At 40.0% G+C, this 22057-nt stretch overlaps 2 protein-coding genes across 2 annotated transcripts in view; one reads left to right on the forward strand and one right to left on the reverse strand.

Annotated features, from left to right (window-relative positions):
* r3hcc1 (R3H domain and coiled-coil containing 1) overlaps positions 1-22057 on the forward strand; it is a gene marked incomplete at its 5' end in the record, with an annotated part of 24861 nt that continues 2804 nt past the window's right edge. The window contains 7 exons of the mRNA XM_077602036.1: positions 1-338; positions 884-1021; positions 1441-1888; positions 1958-2133; positions 2222-2292; positions 2730-2825; positions 2952-3118. Of these exons, the coding sequence (XP_077458162.1) occupies positions 1-338; positions 884-1021; positions 1441-1888; positions 1958-2133; positions 2222-2292; positions 2730-2825; positions 2952-3112 (1428 nt within the window). The remainder of the gene's footprint in view (positions 339-883; positions 1022-1440; positions 1889-1957; positions 2134-2221; positions 2293-2729; positions 2826-2951; positions 3119-22057) is intronic.
* Positions 3790-22057, reverse strand: part of loxl2a (lysyl oxidase-like 2a) — a 19069-nt gene continuing 801 nt past the window's right edge. Inside the window, exons 2-14 of the mRNA XM_077603290.1 lie at positions 20097-20386; positions 18501-18676; positions 12726-12934; positions 11266-11482; positions 10984-11167; positions 9413-9564; positions 9162-9329; positions 7053-7218; positions 6713-6953; positions 6518-6633; positions 5858-5994; positions 5603-5714; positions 3790-4617 (exon numbers count right to left, since the gene is read on the reverse strand). Of these exons, the coding sequence (XP_077459416.1) occupies positions 4547-4617; positions 5603-5714; positions 5858-5994; positions 6518-6633; positions 6713-6953; positions 7053-7218; positions 9162-9329; positions 9413-9564; positions 10984-11167; positions 11266-11482; positions 12726-12934; positions 18501-18676; positions 20097-20379 (2232 nt within the window). The 5' untranslated portion in view covers positions 20380-20386 and the 3' untranslated portion in view covers positions 3790-4546. The remainder of the gene's footprint in view (positions 4618-5602; positions 5715-5857; positions 5995-6517; positions 6634-6712; positions 6954-7052; positions 7219-9161; positions 9330-9412; positions 9565-10983; positions 11168-11265; positions 11483-12725; positions 12935-18500; positions 18677-20096; positions 20387-22057) is intronic.

The following is a 22057-nucleotide window of genomic DNA, read 5'->3' on the forward strand; positions in this document are numbered from 1 at the left end:
AATGTGCTCTTCCTGACTCACTCGACCGCTCGCACTTTTAAAATTAACCCTTGTGTGTTCTTTCAAAAACATTTTATTCTAGAGCTAATTTTAGCACCACGTCTTTTTCAACTTACTGTACATATTACAACTTCTAGCTTACATCGCTCTCAGCTGTTGTTGGCGTGCTTTTCATTTAGTCGCCTCGCTTTTCATTTAGTCGGCACGTTCAATATTATTTTGTTGTTCACACTGGCGCTCCCTTGCTACGATGGAGCTTATCTCCCGAAGCAAGAAAATGAATTTATTAACCAGGTTTTGGATGAGCTGGAAACATACCAGAAGAGGTGCCCCCAAAGGTAAGTAATAAGATGTATATAATACATCGATGATTTCGGTTTTATCTGTGAAGAAATGAGTCATAAAATGCCAATACCAAACAATTGCAAAGAACAAAACACTTAGCATTCATGTTCTGAATTGCTTATCCTCATAAGGGTCGCGGGGGGTGCTGGAGCCTATCCCAGTTAACTACGCACACCCTGAATCGGTGACCAGCCAATTGCAGGGCACAAGACGGGCAAACCTTCACACTTTCACTCATACATTGGGGGCAATTTAAAGTGTTTAGATAGCCTACCCTACATGTTTTTGAGATGTGGGAGGAAACCGGAGTACCCGTAGAAAACCCACGCTGACCCAGGGAGAACATGCAAACTCCACGCAGTGAGGACCAGCCTTGGATCAAACCCTCGACCGCAGAACTGCGAGGCCGACGTGCTAAGCACTCGGCCGCCGAGCCCCCCTCACACACACTCGCACAACCTAAAATTGATGTGTGTTTGTCGTCTTGTCATAAAGACTCAGGCTGCTCCCTTGATTTGACCTTTGTGCCCCTCTGTAGTGTCCTCCTGTTCCCACCTTTACCAAGCAGACTGCGATACCTGATCCACAGGACAATTGAAGACTTGCCAGAGCTCACTACATTCTCAGTGGGTGAGAGCAGTTGTCGTCAAGTGGTCGTTTGCCCCTCGGAACTCAGGTAGGAAAAGTATATGTAACATTCAATCAACCTAACTCATTAGACATCATGCAGGAGATCATTATAGGAATAGGAAAGTATGTTTTTGTTTACAGGACTTGCCCCTAAACTCACCACTGTCGTCGTACATTTTATTTATAAAACCTGCATGCACACACAGAAGCGATTTAGAGAGGGCACTTAATGACAAAAAAGAAGCTTGTTTTTGGTGCTATTAGTTTTAAAAGAAGTCTACAGTTTATCTGGTTGGGGCCTATAAACAATACAAGTTAAAGCTTTTCCACAGAATTTTTTAAAAACCGAATCTCTTTTTTTCGACTACTACTCTGTTTTTCCACCTCCAGATATAGCCAAGTATGAATCATTATGGTATTTTATTTTTCTGTAGCACAATATTTGTAAGTACTTTTGTTTCTCAGAGGTGAGGTTCAAGAAGACAGTGACATTGAGTGCAACTCCACCTTGGATGTAGAAGCTCTAAGAAGTACTAAAAGTAAATCTAAGACCAGAATCCGAGCACCCAAGAGACCAGACAAGGCCCTTTACACACCTCGAGCTGCTCGTCAGAGTCAGCCGAGGCAAGACTCTGAAGCATCCATTGATGTCCAGGATCCAACCACTTCAACCTCCATCACGAGTCAATTCAACTGCTCCTCCTCTGCTGTAATGTCATCACTTGAATTAAGCAAAGAGTCCCTACCCATCACAGGAGATGGCGCCCTTGTAGATGAAACATCAATCGAAAGAGAAGCAAACCTTTCATTGAGCATTCACAAGGAAGACATCACACTTTGCCGCCTGAGTGAAATGAGCTTGGAGGATGACGCCGCCGAGAATGAAGGGCTCACATGTGAGCTGATGGAAGAGGTTGGACCGCCAGTGGTGCTTTTGAGTATGTTCTTTCTCTTATATGCCTTTATGTCACTACACCCTCAGATCAAGAAACACCTGAAAGAAACGGTGACTTTCACCATTCAGCACGTACTCGAGGACTACTCCACTTATGAGAATGTGGTCATCAGCCCTGATGACTACGGCCATGTAATAGAAATTTATGATTTCCCTGCTATATTCAAAACAGATGATCTCTTGGAGGCTTTTACCGAGTACAGGTAGGAAGGCTTTCACTTTTTAAGTCCTGAATTGTAAACGTGAGTTGGGCTTTAATCACCTATCGCAACGCTTTTCTCTTTCTATTAGTGATACTGGAATGAAAATCACGTGGGTGGACGACACTCACGCTTTGGGCATTTTTGCCACTCAGGCGGCAGGTGAGATGAATTATAACATGACTCAAGCTGACAACAGAACAAACTTATTCACAATTTAACAATATTACATGACTCTTGCATTGTATTATAAATGATAGTTTGTGCAAACAATTTGAATTTGCAATGAGGAAAAGAAATACCTGAACTATGTTAATTGTTCATTTGAGTAAAATGACTCACTTTGTCTTGTGGGTGTCTTAAAAATGAATCAAATCAAATCAAAAGCCTTTATTGTCATCATACACAGCTGCGTATAACGAAATTGGTTGGTGCTACTCCACAAACTGTGTTTTCCCAGTAAAAAAAAAACATAAATAAGTATTATACAAATATAAAAAGTCCCGTCCTGGCAAGGTAAATTCTAAAATATTGCACAATCTTATTGATTTATAATATTGTAATATTATAAATTATTGTTATGTTTGTATATGATACAGCCACGCACGCCCTCTCCATCTGCCACCCGCGGATGAAGGCCCGATCACTAACGGAAGGCAGTAAAAAAGCCAAAGCGAAGGCCGTTTGCCGAGCAGGTGGGACCTTCCTTTCCTGTCCAATCAATAACGTTTAACCAGTAAATTGATATTTTGATTTTTCCACCCTATCCTTTCATTAAAAGGATGGAGAATTATTGAATCTGCGTTGATTGTGTTGTGCAGAGTTCATCCAGCCGTTTAAGGAGCGTCCGAGGACTGACAGCGCTGTTGCTAGGCGAATGGTCACCCGAGCCCTGGGCCTGAATGGACGCGGACGGGGGCAGTTGCTCAGAGGAAAAGTCTTGGCAAATACAAGTCAACCAATTCCAAAAAGCACCAAGTGAGATGTGGTACGTAAATACATTATCTGTTTCGCTCATGATTAATCAAAATTCAAAAGTGGGATTAATAATCTGATTTGAAACGGATTGACCGTCCTAAATTCTTGTTCATAATAATTAAGAATACATGTGTTGTACTATAGTAACAAAAATATATGTAGTACTTGCCCCGTAATAACAATTGCTTTTTGGGAAACATAATTTTAATACAAGAAAAGACTTGTTATATGAAAACTGTTATGGTTAATTTTGCGATGCCAGGGGTTTGTTCAGCTGCAATATTTATTTTGTCATGAACTGCCTTTTTTCATTGTGATTTTATTTTATTTTTTTACAAAACATTTTTGATAAATTACCTGGTTTAGAGTGTTGATACACATTATTTACATCTGCCTGGCGAGAAAAGCACCGTAAGTACCTTTCACAGTAAAAAAAAAAAGAAAACATTTCATGTTCTCTCGGCTTCTGTAATTATGCGGTATATTTTTCTTCAAACATTTATCAGCGTATTTTTAATCAAAGAACTGGTGCTGTGCTTTTATTGTATTAAAGAGGATGTCTGGAAATGTAGTCATCTTAATCAAATGCCATGACCAAGGGATGGCTGACAACTTTATATATTAAAGGGAATTTGTCATATGAACAAGACACCAACAAAAGAATAATTTTCACTCAGACACTTTTGAGGCTTTGCCACAATTCCTGCCAGCAATAATTTAATGGAAGACAAGGGGATTATACACAGATGATGGACAGCATGTGTAAGCTAAAAACAAAAAGTCAATAAATAAAAGCTTTTCAAAGTCAAGTATTCGGGATTCAGAGTCTTTGGTAGAAGACACAAATACTTCGATTTGAGTAAAGAGCGTTTCATGAAATGCCTAGAACAAAATCAAATAGCGTTGAATTTGGAGGATTTGAATTGCTGTAAAATATTTTTTCTTGTTACAAAACAGAGGTGAAAGTTTCTTGAAGTGACCACTCGACGGTGACTCTTAGCACAAAATTCACAAACATATTTGGCAACACATTTTCCCTGAAATATTTATCAAAAAGCACCTTGAATAAAATGTACATTTTTACAAAAACACCACCAAATAAGAGCTGTACTGCACGTGGTGTATCGATTGAATAATTTACCGGATCACTTTCCTCACAGTCACTTTGAGAAAAATATTTCTGTTGTTTTTATTTTTTTCTATCAGCTTATCAACAATAAAAAAGGACTTTATAGACAATTATGTCTATATAATGCATGCCGTGAAAGAGACTTTCTGCGAATGTAATACTACACGATGCACACTCAAATGTCTTCAAATGTGCGAGTTGTCCGTTTGCATTTGTATTCTGCATCCCACGTTCTTAGCTACGTCCTCCTCTAGTGGTTGTGAGACACTCCTCCGTGCATCCTTTGTATCTGTCCATCATTCTGTCTGTTTACCTGTGCGAAACTTGATTGGTCAGTAGTCCAGGAAACGGGTCATCTGTTTCTGAACTCCGTGAGCCACCTGTAATTTTTGAAACATTGACAATGACTACACAGGTAGAAAGAAGTTAATTCTGCTGGAGATGATGAATAGTTAAGACAATTAACACACCCAAAAAAACTCATGATGATTTTTTAAAGAAACAATAGGCATGCTGTGACTTACTTTCCATCTATAGTACTGTAATTTACATTGCCTTTGATGGCCTTTCCCCTCCGCAAATATGGTCGCCATGTAAGCGTCACCGCGACCAAACGTCCGAGTACCAAACAAGGTAAAACAACACGGTCTACGCATCGATCAAAGCCAACAATGGCCCTGAGCAGTTTCCCTGAGCAGTTTCACTGAGCGGACGTGTGAGTGTATAAGAGTGTGTATGTACATGAGTTGTCCCCTTAGGAAGGGACGTCAGTCAGGGTCTTAACAAGTTCTCCACCAAAATACAATATAGGTCACATAAAAGTACGGCAAATTTGGAGCTTTTCTTTAGCCTAATAATTAATAGGGCATTAAGTATGACAAAATAATAATTCGCAGTTTGTATTTAGGGAATTTGAGCAACAATTTTAAATGGTAATTATCAATAAACTTCCGGGCGACCAAACATCCGAGTACCAAGCGTCACCATCACTTACCCACGCTCCTCCAATGTGCTAGTTAATTTAGTGTTCTATTCATATATCTTTAGACACGTTTTGATTAGAGATTGTTGGGCTCAATGATAGTTTTACATGCAAAAAAATTCAACTGGTTGTAACCTCGGGAAGAGAAAAGGGTGAGAATACTATTGTCTAACCCGTTGAACCAATGGAATTTGAGTGTGATCTAAACATGTTGACATTGAGCTTAAGATTCTTACCATAAGAATCTTTGCTGTGCAAGTAGAAATGCTAATATTTTTCCACATTTTCAATATTATGTTAATTCCCAATAAATGTTAGTGTTTTTTAATGGTGAAGTATTGTGATGTATATGTCACATTTGATTTGGGTAGCAAAGGGCTCACCTATTTGACAGTTGTACATCCAGACACGATTTCCATCAAAGCGGCTGCGGCACTTCATTATGTTGTTGGTGTAGTCAGATTCTGCAACTTCGTAGTTTGGGTTGATCACAACCTGGAAGAGCATCCGATTGCATTTGTTGTTTAGTATTTGTGACGGCAAATGTGTAAATGGGGTAACACGAGTAATTGTGAACCTTTTTACCAGTATTGTTGTGCCATCAAAGCTACATGAATGACCAGCATGTTTTGTATTACCTGGAGGATGTAGTCGCCAGGAGGAACATCCGTGATGTCAATCCACTGGCAGTCAATGTCGTGCCTGTAGGTATCCGAGCAGCCCACCGTGATGCCCTGTCCTCCGAAGTTGGCACATTCGTATTTCTTCTGAATGCCTGTCAGAATTCAAATGTGTGTTAGCTATCATGTAAGAGTCCTTCACCATTCTTGTGAGGATAGTTTTCAAATGATTCCTCAAGTATTGTTTCAGATTAGTGCTTGACCAAATTGTTTTCTTAACGTGATAATGTTTGATCTTCGTAAATAGATCTCTGTTTTCACCAGATTGCATTTGACTGCCAGGGATGTGTCATAAAGCAAGGCAAATTTGTGTATAGCACAATTCTAGCGTCCTTTACATCACATTAAAATCAGCCAGAAACAAAAGAATAGCAATCAATTAGGAAAAGGAAATAAAAACACAAAGCTCCATTTGTTTGGAGACTTTTTTGTGCTTTAACCAGAGTTGCATTTTTCCAAAGTGACTTCTACCTTCCTGAGGCAATTTCTGTCTTATTTGGGGAGTCACAATTAGTATTTTAGAGGTCATGGGATTGTTGGTCATAAGGCCCTAACCCGGCCAGATGAGTAAATTAGGAAATAAGACCCTCATCTTTATTGAAAACTAAATGAGTGTACCTTCTTCACAACGTGTGTCCTCCAGGCAAAAGCTGGCTTTGTGACCCTCTGCCACTTTAGTTCCATTCATATTCATCAAGTCATAGTGGGTGAACACCTCCATGCTGTGGAAATGTCTGTATGAACAGACAGAAATAAATTGTGTAAAAGGACACTCAAATCTGAAGGGAACAGCCGTTGTTGTTGCGCTCTTGCCTGTGGCACTCATGCCAGTTCCAGGATTGAGGGCCGGCCTTGGGCCTAAAGTCTGACTGGCCATAGTTATGTATCTGCGAGGAGAAGCGTAGCAGGCGGCGATAAGAATTTGTGTCAGCCTTGTCGGCACTGCTGGACAGACACTTCTCCTCCTGGGCACACTGCAGGGCATACATAGGTCTGTCTTCCAGGTAAGCAGTCTGCTCCACCTCATGGGCGTTAAGGACCAGGTCAGGAGCCGCTAGATGGGAAACAGTAACACCATTAAGTTGTAGTTAGAAACCATGTCCATTGAAGAAATATATTTACTATATGTATCATTATTTAAAACCCTCCTTACTCAGAGTACAGGCAACTCCAGCAGCAAAACGTCCACCCCCTTTAGGGCACTGAATGTGTTTCCCATGATGTAGACACTGATCCAGAGAAAGCTCAGTTCCTGAACATCTAACTCCACTCATCACAACATTATCAGTTGTCTCCTCGCTTTGCCAGTACCACGTTTCCTTTTAACGAAGAAGCGCAGAACACACGATATAAATTGACGGAACAACAGCCCAAGGCAACATTATCATATTTACCATGCATGACATTATCAACTTCATTTTTCAGACACATTAGGTTAAGTTAGGATAAGCCCATCTCGTTCAATAACTTTTTTGCCGTATGTAAAATAGCTTAGCTCAATTTGATTTATGCCAGCCACTTCATTTTTTTCGTAGGCACAGATGAAAACACAATTTAGTGTTATACGCTATTTGTGGTGACACGAGGTATAAGCAAATTAAACGAAGGCTTGGGGTCCTCTTAGAAGATAAATGGCACCGCTAAATCAGGACCAAAACATTGAACATATAACTTGTCTAATAGCATTCACCATTGAATTATAACAATTAAGCAATCATGTGATTTGATCATTTGTTTGCAATATATATATATATATATATATATATATATATATATATATATATATATATATATATATATATATATATATATATGAAATCCTATATAGAAATGGAACACAAAAATCACATTCTGCTTTGGTCCCCATGAAGCCTTGGTCTAAACCTGCCCACGATCCACGCTGTGAAGCAGTTTGAGCTATATCAATCATGAAGTTTCTGTTCTTAAACTGTTAGACAGATGTTTAGTTATTTATTCATAAATGTTAAGAGAATCCGCAAAAAGGCATGACTCACCTGAAGTCAGACATGAGATGTATGGAAACAGTTTAGGTTTTAGCATTATCTCACTTGTAAATCTTTTGCCATGTGGCAAAGCTAATCGCAAAGTATAAGAGAAATGTAATGGGGGTATCTGTTGTCCCCAAGGCGCTGACTCAGCCTCTTCCGCGACCACATGGAAAGCGTCTTAAAGCAGTCAAAGTTTCCAACGTGACTGATGTGGGAGATTTACGACAGAAAGTCTGACGGAAAAGAAATCTTAGTTTGCGCGTGAGTTAAGGGATATGGACAGGCGAGCTGTATAGTGTCTCAGTGGTAATTTGATGTCATTTCTTCCATTTGGTAAAGGTGTGCGCATGCTGATGTATTTAAAATCCAGACAGACACAATTGAGCATGATTACATCCTGAGGCAATTGGAACTGCTTTGTTTGTCAATCACAGTAAATGTCACCATTTTTTAACTTTCCGTTTATTCCAAACGCACGAGAAAATACTTAACTAATAGAAAACCAACGGTAACAAGCTCACACTGATTAGTTGTTATTCCACAGGCGTACAATCAATAGCAGTTGCACACTTTGAAACTGTTTTATATGGACTGCCACAGTAGATAAAAAAGTAAGCAGAAGCAATTTAATAACATGCACAATGCAAGTTGTTGGTTTTATTGCACCAGCTCATTCACTCACGGTTTTGAACAAGTGTGAGCATCATAAACCTTACACATGGTACCGTTTATAAACAACCGAAATGGGTCTTGGAATATATCTATTATTACACAGTTCAGCTGTGCCATATAGTACACTGTGAAGGTAGAGACCCCCCTGAATTTTAACTAGATGTTGTGGCAAGCATACTGTTCCTGCTGAGGGCATAAACAAGCATCTGCATCATGACTTGGATATGGTCAGGTATAAACAAAAATGTGGTAGTTAGTTTAAGATGGTTTTATTCCAGTTATCGTTCTTTTCTTTAGTTGAAAGTATGATGATGTTCAGTTTTGCCTAGCTGCAAACGACATCCGCTATAACTGAAATGATGTCAATTGTGCACCTCTTTGACAGTGCACAACTCAAATATTGGATTTTCTTTCACATGAACGCATGTACTTGAACGAATGAGTCAGACTGAAACCAAGTCAGTAATCAGTAGAGGCTGCTGTTGCTCACTGAAACCTGATTTGAAAAGTCAAAGAATACCCATCCGTGCAATATACAATAGGCCCCGTCAGGAAGGATTTAGAATGGAAGTTAATTTTACCTGGAAAGCGTGACTGGCAAATCCCAATCCCAGCTGTCTGCACACCACCATGGCCTCCATCGTCCCCCAGCTGTCACTGCACACTGCCCCCCACACCATAGAGCCGTTCTTCTCCGCAAGAACCTCTACACGACCCTCGTAGGGATTACGCCCACCGAACAATCGAAGCTGTCATGAGAACAAATAGAATACGTAGTGCAATTTTAGATGTGCTAGATCGAATAATTGTCACTGTTGAAGAAGCCACTCACTCGGTTCTTAAAACCCATAGCAGGAACATTACACTTGACTGCGGCGTCTTCCTCGTGGCTGCAGCCTAGTGAATCCCGGTTGAAGTGACACTCTGTCAGAGATTTCTCAAAGCCGGAACATTCCACTCCATTCATGTGCACTGGCCCGATGCCTACAAAGGCAAGCGCACCAAGAACATTATCATTCATACATCATGTCTGTAATGGGAAATAATCACAATTGTAATAGCATTACTGGAATAATGCAACGTAATCTTTGGTTTACACAAAATCTTATAAGAATCATCGGACAATTGAGCTGCAGCCTTGTCAGACTGACATTGGTCGTAGGCAACGAAAAGACAAATGATTGAGCTCTTAGTCACTCTCTGTTTTCAATAGAAAAATGGGTCAAAGTAAACAACATTCTTATATCAGTTCAAGTGAAGCACGTATTCCACAAACGCATGTGTGAGTACTTCCCACCATGCTTCCAATGTGTCTAGGGTACAATGTCCTTGGTGATGTGAGCTCTCAGACAGAAATGTGTTAACCACCGAAGGAAATAGATCAACAATGAGCACAACTCTGAAGCTGAGACTGCAGTACGTAGTTAGCTCTTCAATTCCCTCCTATCTGACCATCTCTAATATGACATTTTTTTTAAGACTTACAAAAATATTCCATGTGTTTGAAACATGCATGGCAAAACTATACCCTTTAAGAAACTATTATCTATGATTTATGGTGGCATGTATTCTAAATTAAAATGTTGTTGTTTGAAGGATCTGCATATTTAGAGAGGTCTTTTTTTTAACATACTGATTCCCAAATTGCAAATCCCATGGGCTATTTTGAGTGTGTGGTTCCCTTTTGGAACCAGAGCAAACTTGTGAAAAAAGAGTGCACTGTCCAGATAGAATTCCTTCTCTGGAACGCAAAACAGCTGGTTTTCTTTGTAGGAACATTTTGTACACTCCTCTCCGTTTAACCTGAAAACATGTGGATGTCTTACTGCTTCATCAAATGCACTATATGGCAAAGTACTTCACATTTCTCAGAATCCTATCCTGAAACACAATCGTGCATTGTCCATACAACCGTTTGGTGGCCAGTTATGCTGACTTTAGGTCTAGACCAAGTGAAATTTGATGAAAACAGCAGGTGGAGATTTTTTTGGTCCAGATGTTTGAATTTTAACAGTTAAAATCGAGTTTAGCCGAACTCTCTTTTTGAACCAAACAGTCCAACTCAACCCCCTGTCAAATATATTGATTAAAAAAAATCTAATATGACTGACTCTATAGATTCTTGATAGCGCCACTTCTAAATTTTGATTTTTTCTTCTTTTTCTATTGATTTAAGGCAAGGGTAGAAGACAAGATTCATTTGATTTACACTTGTTTAAATTTAAAGTAGCTTTTAAAGGCCATGACCAGTTTAATTCTAGTTCCTCATCCACATGTGATGTGGGCAAGAATCTGATCAGGTGGAAAATGTTTTCATTTTCCTCATCAGTCATGTAAAGGTCAAAGAATCATCCATGCAGTCGCATTGGCACTGTTAATATCAGTAGGTGCGTTTGAGTGTACCTTGTCCCATACTAGCACCAGTCAAGGCCTCTTTGGCACTGCCGAAGCCTAATTCTCGACAAACCACGGTGGCAGCTCCAATGTTCCAGTTGTCGTCACACACTGTGCCCCACTCGCCATTCCTCAACACTTCCACACGACCCTCTCCTATCATGGCACCGCCTCGTAGTCGCACCAGGGGTTGCTATGGAGATAGATCAGAAAAACGGTAAAATTTGAATTTCGGCTGAGAGGCTGAATTAAGGGGATTTAGACCATAATTTAGAGCATACTGACACGTACCTCTACTCTGTATGCCTTTCTGAAGCCTGTGCTGAGGCTGGGAGCAAAGGTACGTCCAGGAATACAGCTGACTACTACAGGCATGCCTTGCTCACAGGTGGCGTTACCCTTTAACTTGATCTCCCCACCAAGTTTGCAATCAGACAAGTCAGCCTCATTGCCGGTGCAGTTTACGGAGAAACCCCAGTAGTTCTTCTTGCGTCGCTTTGCGAGCAATCTGAGGGGGGACCAGGGGATGGATGGAAGGTATTCATGAAGCCATATAGCACAAAACCTTTTTCAGACACATTTTGGTCAGAATGGTTCTTGTGTCAATTCATCTCACAATCTACGAACTTAAAACATAAATACGAACGACCTTTTTTGCTATGATGCAGCATTCTTATAAGGACTGACTCTCAAACAACACCAGAAAAAGCAACAAAGTATTCAAGTGTTGATATAAATTTAATTAAAACCGTCCCTAGAAGATAATCAGCATTTCTAAGGAAAATGTTTATGTTTAGAACTGAGGTTTATCTAGAGCGCTCAAGAATGGATGAGACTACGCACACTGCATTAACAATGACATCAGAGAGTATGTATACACTGTATAAACAACAGCATTAGAAATATTCTCACGTCAACAGTACCTTAACAACAAGAAAATTATTTAGTTGAAAACGCATGAACATTCCCATTGGCCAAAAGTAATAAAAGCAATTCAATTTGAAGAAAACCAACTTTGGTATACCCCAAAGTGCAATTTTGCAATTTAAAGAAAAATGTTGTTTGCACAATGTATATTTGTAATATTCGGAACATGTGTTGTTTTCTCACCTATTTTGTGGCCAAAAGCCACAACTGCATTAGTATCCATTATCTGAAGTGACAAAAAACACTTCGCATTGCTCCTTTGTTTTTCTCCCTGAGAAATACATTTTAATGTCTGACGAAATAAATTTAAAATTTCGACCTTCGCCTCACTCAAATTAAACTAGAACATTTTTTAATAAAAAAATATTACTATAGGCTGCAAAAAATATATGTAACGTAGTAAATGCATGGACACCAATCATTATAATCTGTTATATTTCAGGTTGTATAAACATGGACTCTATAGGAGCATATTTTTACTTTCTTTTGATCATTTCAATGATTAGACACATCTGGCAGGAAATACATTGTTTGTGAGTCAGTGCAGAGTATGGCCTGCGATTGTGGTGGTATTCCAGACTGCCAGCATGGTCAGACTCATCCTCAGAGGAAGCAAAAAAAGACAAGAATTGTGCAAAACATTCCCCACCCAGTCCAGTTTCTATCTGTTAGAAATTGATTTTGCGAAAGTTAAAGGGTTAAAAATAATGACGACTAGGGAACCAAGCGATTATGTAACATACGCTTAAATCTCTCGTCTATGTTGCAACATTTGAAGCCCCAAAAGATAACATCCTAAATGCATTTGAAAACTGACGACTTACTTGTAGGGCCTGATGTTGAAGCGTTTGTCCGCAGGAAAGCCGTACATGCCACAGATGACCCTGCTGTTCATTTCCGTCCAAGCTGTGTTGCAGATTTGTCTCCACTTGCCATTGTCTTTCACTTCCAAAAAGCCCTCGGTGATGGGTACCCTTTTTCTCTGAGAATATGTGGCCCTTATCCGGACATCCTCCACATTCACTGGCAAACCCTGATCAATCAAAGAGATGTTTACATTACTAGTCAAAGAAAAGTCGCTGGGATGCGAAAGCCACTGATTCAGAATGTACCCCACCCAGTGTCCATAGTTAGCTGGGATAGGCTCCAGTACCCCTGCAACCCTCGTGAGGATAAGCAGTTTGGTAAATGAATGGTTGAGTGATAAATTCATAATGATCAACAAGTAATTGATGAACCCAGACATGCTCCTTGTCCAACGTTTAGCACAGCTTTCTTTTCAAAACATAATCTTCATAATTTATAAGTAGTTTGAACATCATCCAGCGTGTCAGATAAATCCTCCATTGGGAGAGGAAAAGAAGTGCCTGCTGTGGAATAAATTGCTGTCGGCTTTCAGGTTGATTTAGTATCTGTGGGTCGTCTTTGCGCCATTAAAAAGCTGCAGAGCCAGTTGGTAAAATGAATCTCTCAAACTTAAGCTATGACATTTGACCCTTATGCCTATTGGGAAAAGGCAACAGCCTCACCACCGTGCAATTGTTCATTACCTTTTTTGAGTGAGAGCTAGCAGTGGGGCGCTTCCATTAGTTTGAGCTATATGCTCTAAATGGGGGCTGCAGATTTTTAGCCACTCTGAATAACCGATCTCATTTAATGTGAGCCGGTTGACCTTCCACAAACTTTCAACGTGCCTCGAGGCATGTCTCCCAGAACTATTAAACATTTGCCCGCAGGATGGTTTCCTGAGATGGCGTCAGCTTCTGGGAATGTTCTACAAACCCCCAGTCAGTGGGAAGGAGGAGGGGACAATTAAGTCAAACTGTGACCTCGACCCTCCTTACTGCTGTGGTTTGAGTGGGAGAAACCGTTCATTCATGAGGGGTTTCCTGCTGACTGTAGCCTGACGTAAGATTTTCCACAGACATGATCTCAGAGAAGAGGTTATCAATGTAAATTCTCAGTATTTCGACATTTTGTTTTAGGGATGGGCATTATTTACTCATTACCCTTTATACATGTGTCAACAGAGTTGCATTGAAAATAAGATTTACTTCACGTCTACTTAAATGCCTTTGAGTCAATGGGTTGTTTGCATGTTCTCCATCTTTGGCACTTGCATGGATTTGTCTGGGTATTGTGGCTTCCACTGACATTTTCAAAACAAGGCAAGGTTCATTTGAGACGTGTAAAAAGAAATTGAATGTGACTGTCATAACTGTTTGTTTTTATGGGACCGAGTGAGCACCAGTACACAATGTACCCGGTACGGTTCAGAGTCCGTTGTTGTAGGCTCCCTGTGAATGGTGGTAAAGAAAATAGATGGATGGATGTAGAGTTTGCTGATGTAATGGCTGATATTAAAATCGAAAGTGTTTTGTTCCAAATTTTAAAGAGGTTTGTGTGGTTGTTTGCAGTCACTGGACTGATTGTCAGTTGCTTCTGCACAGTACTGCAATAATAAGCTTGTATTATTTAACCAGACTGAAGTTGGCTAGTTGACATGAATGTGAAGTGTATTAGCTCTCAGAAACAGACTGAACAGATTTATTGAAAAACCCTACCAACCCTGCCATTCCCATTTAGTACCATCAAATCTACTCATCGTCTCTGGGACTCCCTTATTTAAATGCTCCTGTTTGACGTTTTTTTTCCAAATACTTGGATAACCAATTGATATTTCTCAACATCATGAAAATCCTTCAACCTAGCCACTAAAGGTCTTTTATTGTGCACTGGATCTAGGTGTGAAGGCTTAAGTACGTCTGTCAAAAATGTGCAAGCCAGAGCGTGAGACTGGTGCTACCAGTGTTATTTTTGGCTCAGGGGAAAGGAACCTGGTTCTTTGAACCATGAATGTGAAAAGAGGAAGGAAGGAGAACAGATAGCCACAGCTGGATTCAGTTCAGTATCCCCCCTAAAAAAAAGTCTAGAACAGCAGACATAAACTGAGTGTAATCCTGTCTGGAAGAGTCCCAAATCTCTACACGGCTTATTTTCAATGCTCACTTCATGAATGCTAAGAGTTCAGCCTTCACACTAATGGGAAGCCAAAATGCAATTGCTTCTAGATTTAATGCAAAATTATTGCTCATCCAGAAATAGACCAAAACAGATCCTAATGGTAGTCCATTTCCAACACTCAAATATTTACACAGATATCCATCCACATGTTTGTGATTTGTTTTAAATATTTACTTGCACAGCCAATAATGCAATAATTATAATGTACTAATGTTGTGTATGTTCTTGTGGAACCAGTTCATGCTGACTCTTCCTCTAAAGTCATTCTTCATAGCAAAACAATCTCTTGACATCAATGTGCAACTAGTATTTAACCTTCGCTAATAGACACAGTCAGTACAAAAATTAACAATGTCATATGATGCTATCATCAGTATTAATAGTCACATTTGTAACTTGCTGACTGGACCATTCGTTCAAGAAATATGTTTTCCCTTCCCTTCAGCACACTGCCAGTTTAGACACATGCTTTTTTTCATGCCAGCCAGTGCTGCTCTATGAAACCATTACTGAAATGCTCTCAAACTGTAGAGCAGACTTGTTTTTTTAACTGCTTCCACACGTTTCACACAAGCGCCCCCCCACCGGCTGCCCAGCAAGTCAATGCGCGAACATGAGACAGTGGTCTAGCCAGCGTTTCCCCAATACTTCCTCTACTGTGCATTTCTTCCACTTGATTCACACACGAGACCAAGCCTCACGTTTATCTGCACGTGACAACATCTAGCCCCTACTCCCACCCACCTAACACACACAAATACCTACTCTGCCTGTCTGTCTCGCCCCTGACTTAGCCACTAGCCCACCTTGCTTAAACATGGTGAATGTGAATCATTATCATACTACTGTGCCACTGAAAAGCTCTTTGAGAAGACACAGCTGCACTGCCTGGCTGGGCTCCAGCTTGCTTGGACAAGTGTGCATATTTTTTCATGCGTGCATGTGACTGCTATGCGTGCACGTATTCCACCATATCACTTGCATAATAGTCGTGTGAATGGAACAGAGCCGATTAGGAAACTCACTACACCTAAATGGCCAATACATTATATTTGAAAAGTTTAGGCCAAGGTCTGCAGTATTCTTGAAGTCTCGTAATAACTTCAGTATAAATATGGAAAATGTTTTGTAAACATTAAAGCACAAATATTTCTCCTTTTTGTATCAAATTTTTCACCATTTTCAACCCACAATTTTAACTACTGTGATACTGTATGACTTGACTGTTTTATTCTTACTGCATCATTACATTTCTCTATACGGTTCAGAAACACCTTTGGTTATTAGTATTTCATTAAATCATAAAGTGCAGGTATGCACTATGCATGACAAGAAGCTGGTCTCTGGCTTGTGTCATATTTTCGGCCATGATGGGAAACATCTGTTGAACATGTGGCTGTTGTTTTTGTATTTCAATCTAAGAAACTACCCTTTCTCCCTTCGGTTACGCTCCTCCTTACAAGCCAGGCGCATACATCGGATTTCTTGGACGCAAGACAAGCTTTGACTCAGATTACATCTTTTTGTTCTTTGAATGGCAGCGATGCAAGGATTGAGAATTCTTGAAAACTGACACCATGCACTCATGCATACTTCAACCTCTTAACAAAATGCTTTAACTTCACTTTCTTTTGTTTCCAGGGGGCTTCAAATGTCCTTATGCTTGCTTTGGTTGTGTTCGGTTGGGGTAAATTCACTGAGGGATATGGTGGAAAATTACAAACCACTTTGCATGTTTATTTCCCTCAACCAGATGTCATATTATCTGAAGATGAGCTCATCTCAATTTGAGTCAATCTGGAAATAACTTATTGTAAGGCAATGCATTAAGCAAAGTTTCTGGTGATTTAAATGGCTAGAGAACATCTCTTATCTAAGTTTCTTCAAATGACATCGCTGGAAGTGTAAGAGTGACAAGAGTGCGATTGATTTTTGAGCTGCGCCACAAGTGCCACTTGGACAAGCACACGTTAGTTTACTTAATCCTTTTCAGATTTTGACTCAAAGACATCGTCTGTTCTAGTATACAGCATCTGGAAAGCAAACTGTTTATATAGTTAGCATGGTACGCTTCCTTGAAGCAGGTAAAAAATAATGTGGTTCTTTTTCTCAGTAATGTTATGTTTCTGTGAATTACCAAACTGAAAAGTCTAGGTTGGAATTGTGAAATCTTGTCTTAGTCACAATTCTGGTCCCATTAATAGAAAACAAATGAAAAGTCTTATTTGTGGGTAAGTCTTCTTTTGCCAGTCAATTTCAACCAATTGCCATTGGCTGCAAAATGCGGTAACTTTTCTGTATCATCTAATAAATTACCTGGCAAATAAGCTCACAAATCCAGCCTTTACGATGACTAAAGTCAAAATGATTCACTTTACCAGTCAAAATTCCCTTTTTTGCTGTCATCAAAAGGTGTTCATTTCCATTGTACTGGATCAAGTTCGATTGCTTATGCAGTATATTCAGCCCATGCAATGACCAGTGAGTGCTTTCCTTTGAACTGCTTTAACTTAAATGCACATGTTGCGTCCACTTTCCGAACTGAGCACAAAGGGTCAATTCATTCCGTGAATAAACACACGGAGGGAAGGAACATGGCCTGTTGCAGGCCTTTGCTCCACAGGGGTCAAAGTGGTACAGCTGCACCAGCTACACTTGGCCCATTCCTTTCTCCTTCCACTTGAAAGGCCTCACCCAGACTGAGGAAATATTTACAGGGTGGGGGACTAAACGGCAGCAACTCCCCTGGAACTGTAAACACACAACAAATAAGGAACCAGTGGGTGCATAAATACACCTCCTGTAAAGAATTAGGTAGTTAGAGGCACTGGTGGCATGACTAAGCCTTTAAACATGTCGCTCCCAACAGAGTGCACAGAGATTTGCTTCTTTTAACTGAAAGATTGTATTCTTAGACAAGCATTTCCTTCTCCTCCATGACGTCTTCTCTGCTATGAATGCTAGTTAGAGGATTGGATATTTCCCTCTAAAACAAGTCTTGCTTCATTCCCATTAGTCAGGTTCAAACGGGAACCCCCTGCGTCAGAGTTTTTTCAGACATTCACTCTGTCTTGTATCAAACTCACATGAACTTTCCATCTGTTCTTAGAGGTGTTGACTGCCGCCAGACATGTTCATCTTCGTTTGCTCACAGGGTGGCTTAACCTTTCCGAAATCTCCAAGGGGGTTGAGAGGAGATGACTTTTGAGCAGACAACAAACCTGACAAAGTCATTACTTCACTTGTGCAAAATGTCTGCACGTGCCAGATGACTCAAGGCTTTTAGACAGCCACAGTTTCATCTGAATAGTTGTGAATTATACTATATTCGGATTTATACGTATTTAGAAATACATTCATTTTCCGAACTGCTTATTCTCAAAAGGGTCGCGAGAGGGGCTGCTGGATAGGCTTATCCTTATTCGTGGTTGCAGCTTCGTTTTTGTTCGACAGACAAATGTTCTCTTACTGGTGTATTCAGTATGTGTGATATTGCTGCATAGAGACCATCATTTATTTGTTTCTGGCGAGGTGATGTTTTCCTGCATATCTGGCATTTCTCTTTAGGGCCTTACCTCCTCACCAGTGGTCTGACTCCGCATAAACTTGAAACCTGGAATGCGTTGCTGGGAGCACACCACCCCAACGTCTTCTGAATGTTTGCAATCGGTCACTCCAAAGCCGTTCGACGGACACTCGGTGAGACTCTTCTCTCTCCCGTTACAGTCCAAATTGTCTAGCCAGATACGGCCTGCAATGGACAACAACAACAAAAATTATTATATATAGATGAATTATATGAAAACAACTAACCAACCATCCATCCTTATTTTTGGTGTGGGTGTACACATTGTGGAACTCAATCATCTGGAGGAAGAAAAGGCCTTTCTCTTATGTAAATTTACATAAATAGCAATTGACTCAGGATGTTTGGTCACCTGCCTATAGTACTTGCAAAGCAAACCCAGTTATACTTAATTAATGGTCAAATTGATCATTTGGACTCATCTCAATGATCTACACGTTTGAAACCAAGCAAGTTTGATTAACTTGTACTACTCCGTTAAGTTGTATTTGCTGGTCTTGCGGGGATTGAATTTAGGAAGTCAGGGCCTTAAATGGCTTATCCAAATACTTGTCCAGTTGTTTAATATGCTAGGGTTACAACTCTTGTGTTAATTTTGGCAACTAAGAGGCTTGTAAACAGTTCTAAATGGAAAAAGAATAACATTTAGTCTGGTCTATCAAGTCCCTACTTCTTTACTTAATATACTTTAATCATCTTGTTCCTTCTCCTTAGTTTCCTGGTGCATTATGCATCTTACTGAGAGGACATGGAAAATCTCCCTAATTACTTTTATGGCCTTGTTTCTCCACCAAGAACAAAAAAACAGATGAATTGTTTCCATGCAAACCACTTGTGTGGTGGTTTTCAGGCACACAAACAGTATACACATATCCACCCCATAATTTATAACGCTTTATCGTATTTATGTAAAACAAAATTTGGATGGCGGTTGAAATGGCGTTGAGTGACATTTTGAAACTCAGTACAGTTTAAGAAATCTTTGGGCATGTCTCCAAAATTCAAGGATTTCCTTGACTGTATGTATTTATCATTTTAAGAATCTGTCTTATGACGTCAAATAGGCACACATGGCTTAGGTTGATAGATTTCAATCAAATACCCAATGTGTTAGCACATAGTACTCTATAGTCTATGGGATAGATACTACGTATATTTTATTATTTAGTTTATGTCAATTAGGAATTATGTAGCACATAATTTATCAGGTGTTTTCCTGCCACAATGTCATTTTAATCATTTGATCATGGCTGCAAAATGGCATTCAGCAGCGGCTTCTCCAGAGGTGGTTAACCAGATGTGCTCAGTTTTATTTTCGCAAATACAGGAATCCCCCCACAATCTAAAGCATGTGCAGACACTCGCAATGATCATTTTTCATTGCCGTGCTTCCCTTGGCCTCTCTGAGCGCAATAAATCAGACCTTTACTTCACTGATTGGACATATGAATATAACAGCCAAAATATTCCGCTCTGGAGCTTACAAAATACTGGCTCTTGGCTCTTAAGTATTCTCCTCCGTCCTTTGGACGTGGTAATAGCAAATGAAAATCTTGTGAAGTGAGTCACACAGTTTTTTTCTTACCTTGTCCCCTGCCGTACTTGGCCGAGGGCGACCATGACTCAGCGTCCACGAAACCGAGTTCCCTGCACACCACCTGGGCGGCGTAGATGGAGAAGTCATCATCGCAGACTGTTCCCCACTCGCCTTTGTAGAGAACTTCCACTCTGCCCTCGTGTTTCTTCCGCTTCACTCCAACTAGACGTAGCTGTATGGCCGCAGTGCCGGGTTCGCCTTGGACATTGCACAGCAACCACGTGCAGAGCGTGGTGCAAATAAGGCATTGGGTCATTGTTAGGTGCAACATGATGCAGCTAATGGGAGAAAAGAAGATGAGCATCGGTTAGGAAATTTGAAACAACTATTCAGATTTCTTTTAAATTGTCAGAGAGGAGGTCTACATTTCGCTCATCCACAGCTACTGTCATTGCTTCTTTCTCTAGTCACTCCACCCTTACTATGGAATTGATTGGCGTAGGGTTTCCTGCTATGAACATTTGAGAGCCTTGTTGGGCTATAAATTGGATTGGATAACTTTATTCATCCCGTATTCTGTAAATTTCATTGTCACAGTAGCAAGAGGGTGAGGATGCAGAAATAGGAAAGGCATTTTAGACATAAATAGATAGGTAATAAGTAAGTTAATAAATAAATAAATAAACATGAATGAATATAAAAATAAATAAGCGTGTTGCTGAAGAAGAAAAAAATATAAATATACACATACATATACACATACATGTACATACATATTTATAAGCATTATTACATTATAAAACAATCTAATGAAAAACAGGTACGTGTAACTGTAAGGTTTGCGCCATTGCACAATTTTTTAGATACTTGGTATTATTTTACATTTTGTAATGTAAGAACCTCCTCTATATTATTTTCTTCTCATCTTTTTCTCTTGTTCTGTTTTCCCATCTCCTGTTGAAGCTAGTGGAGGAAAAAAGAGAATCCACCAAAATGATAGAAATAGCAAACCCCTTATGCTCAAATTTTGATGCCCACTAGACTAATCTAGTGACAAAAAGTGAAGTCTGATTCTGGTTGCTAGCTGTTGCTCTATTTTTTGCGGCCACTTTTTACCACTTCAGTGGTTTGATGTTGAATTGGGATGTTTGAACATTAATGTTTTTCCATAACGCCAAAGAATTAAAGTGAGGCTTGGAGCAAATTCATGGACAGGGACGAGGCAAGGCGTAATTTGTGGTGTGTGGTGCTTTACTTTGAAGGGAAGAACAGTTTTGTAACACTTGTGTTTGGCCATGAGTTACCTCGTCTTCTGCCCTCAGCAACACTATGGGAATAACTAACAGATTTGATAGGATTACATTAAAAAACAATTGTGACAGGCAAACAACAAAATACAGAATTTATTATTAGATGAGAGAGAAAATTATCATTTGAGAGTGCTTTCTCCCTCTCACTCCCCATGACAACTTAATGGAGAGCAAATGTTAGCTCCGGCATGAAAAGGGCCTCCCCTATCATTTATCTCAACTACGCCCGGAGGTTCAACTGGCGAGGTTCAAGGAAATTCTGCTCCACCTCAATATTTCACGACCAAGCATGGTATTATCGGCCAAGGGGACCTGATGCCCTCGGGTAGGAATGCTTCAGGACACAAGAAAGGGAATGGAGAAGAGTCAAAGTGGGAGGCGCAGAGGCAGACGATGACCGAGGGGGAGGTGATAGTTTTAGAGCTGACATCATAGAAACTGGCAAACAAACTGCAGCGGGAGCACACATTAGAGAGTAAGCAGGAAAAGCCGTCAAGTAAATCATTAATCTGTGGAACATCTTTACTTCCTGAGGGTTCATCTTCTGCGCCAATACTGATATAGCTTACTGCCATGTATGGACTTTGTAAGCAATTTACCATTAATTTATGATTTCTTTTTATCATCCTCAGAGTTAAACACTAAATTGGCCAATGCTGAGGAAAAAGTGTTCTTCATTCATAATTTAATATAGACCCG

This window comes from Stigmatopora argus, chromosome 6 (genome assembly GCF_051989625.1).
Source record: "Stigmatopora argus isolate UIUO_Sarg chromosome 6, RoL_Sarg_1.0, whole genome shotgun sequence".
Lineage (NCBI taxonomy): Eukaryota > Metazoa > Chordata > Actinopteri > Syngnathiformes > Syngnathidae > Stigmatopora > Stigmatopora argus.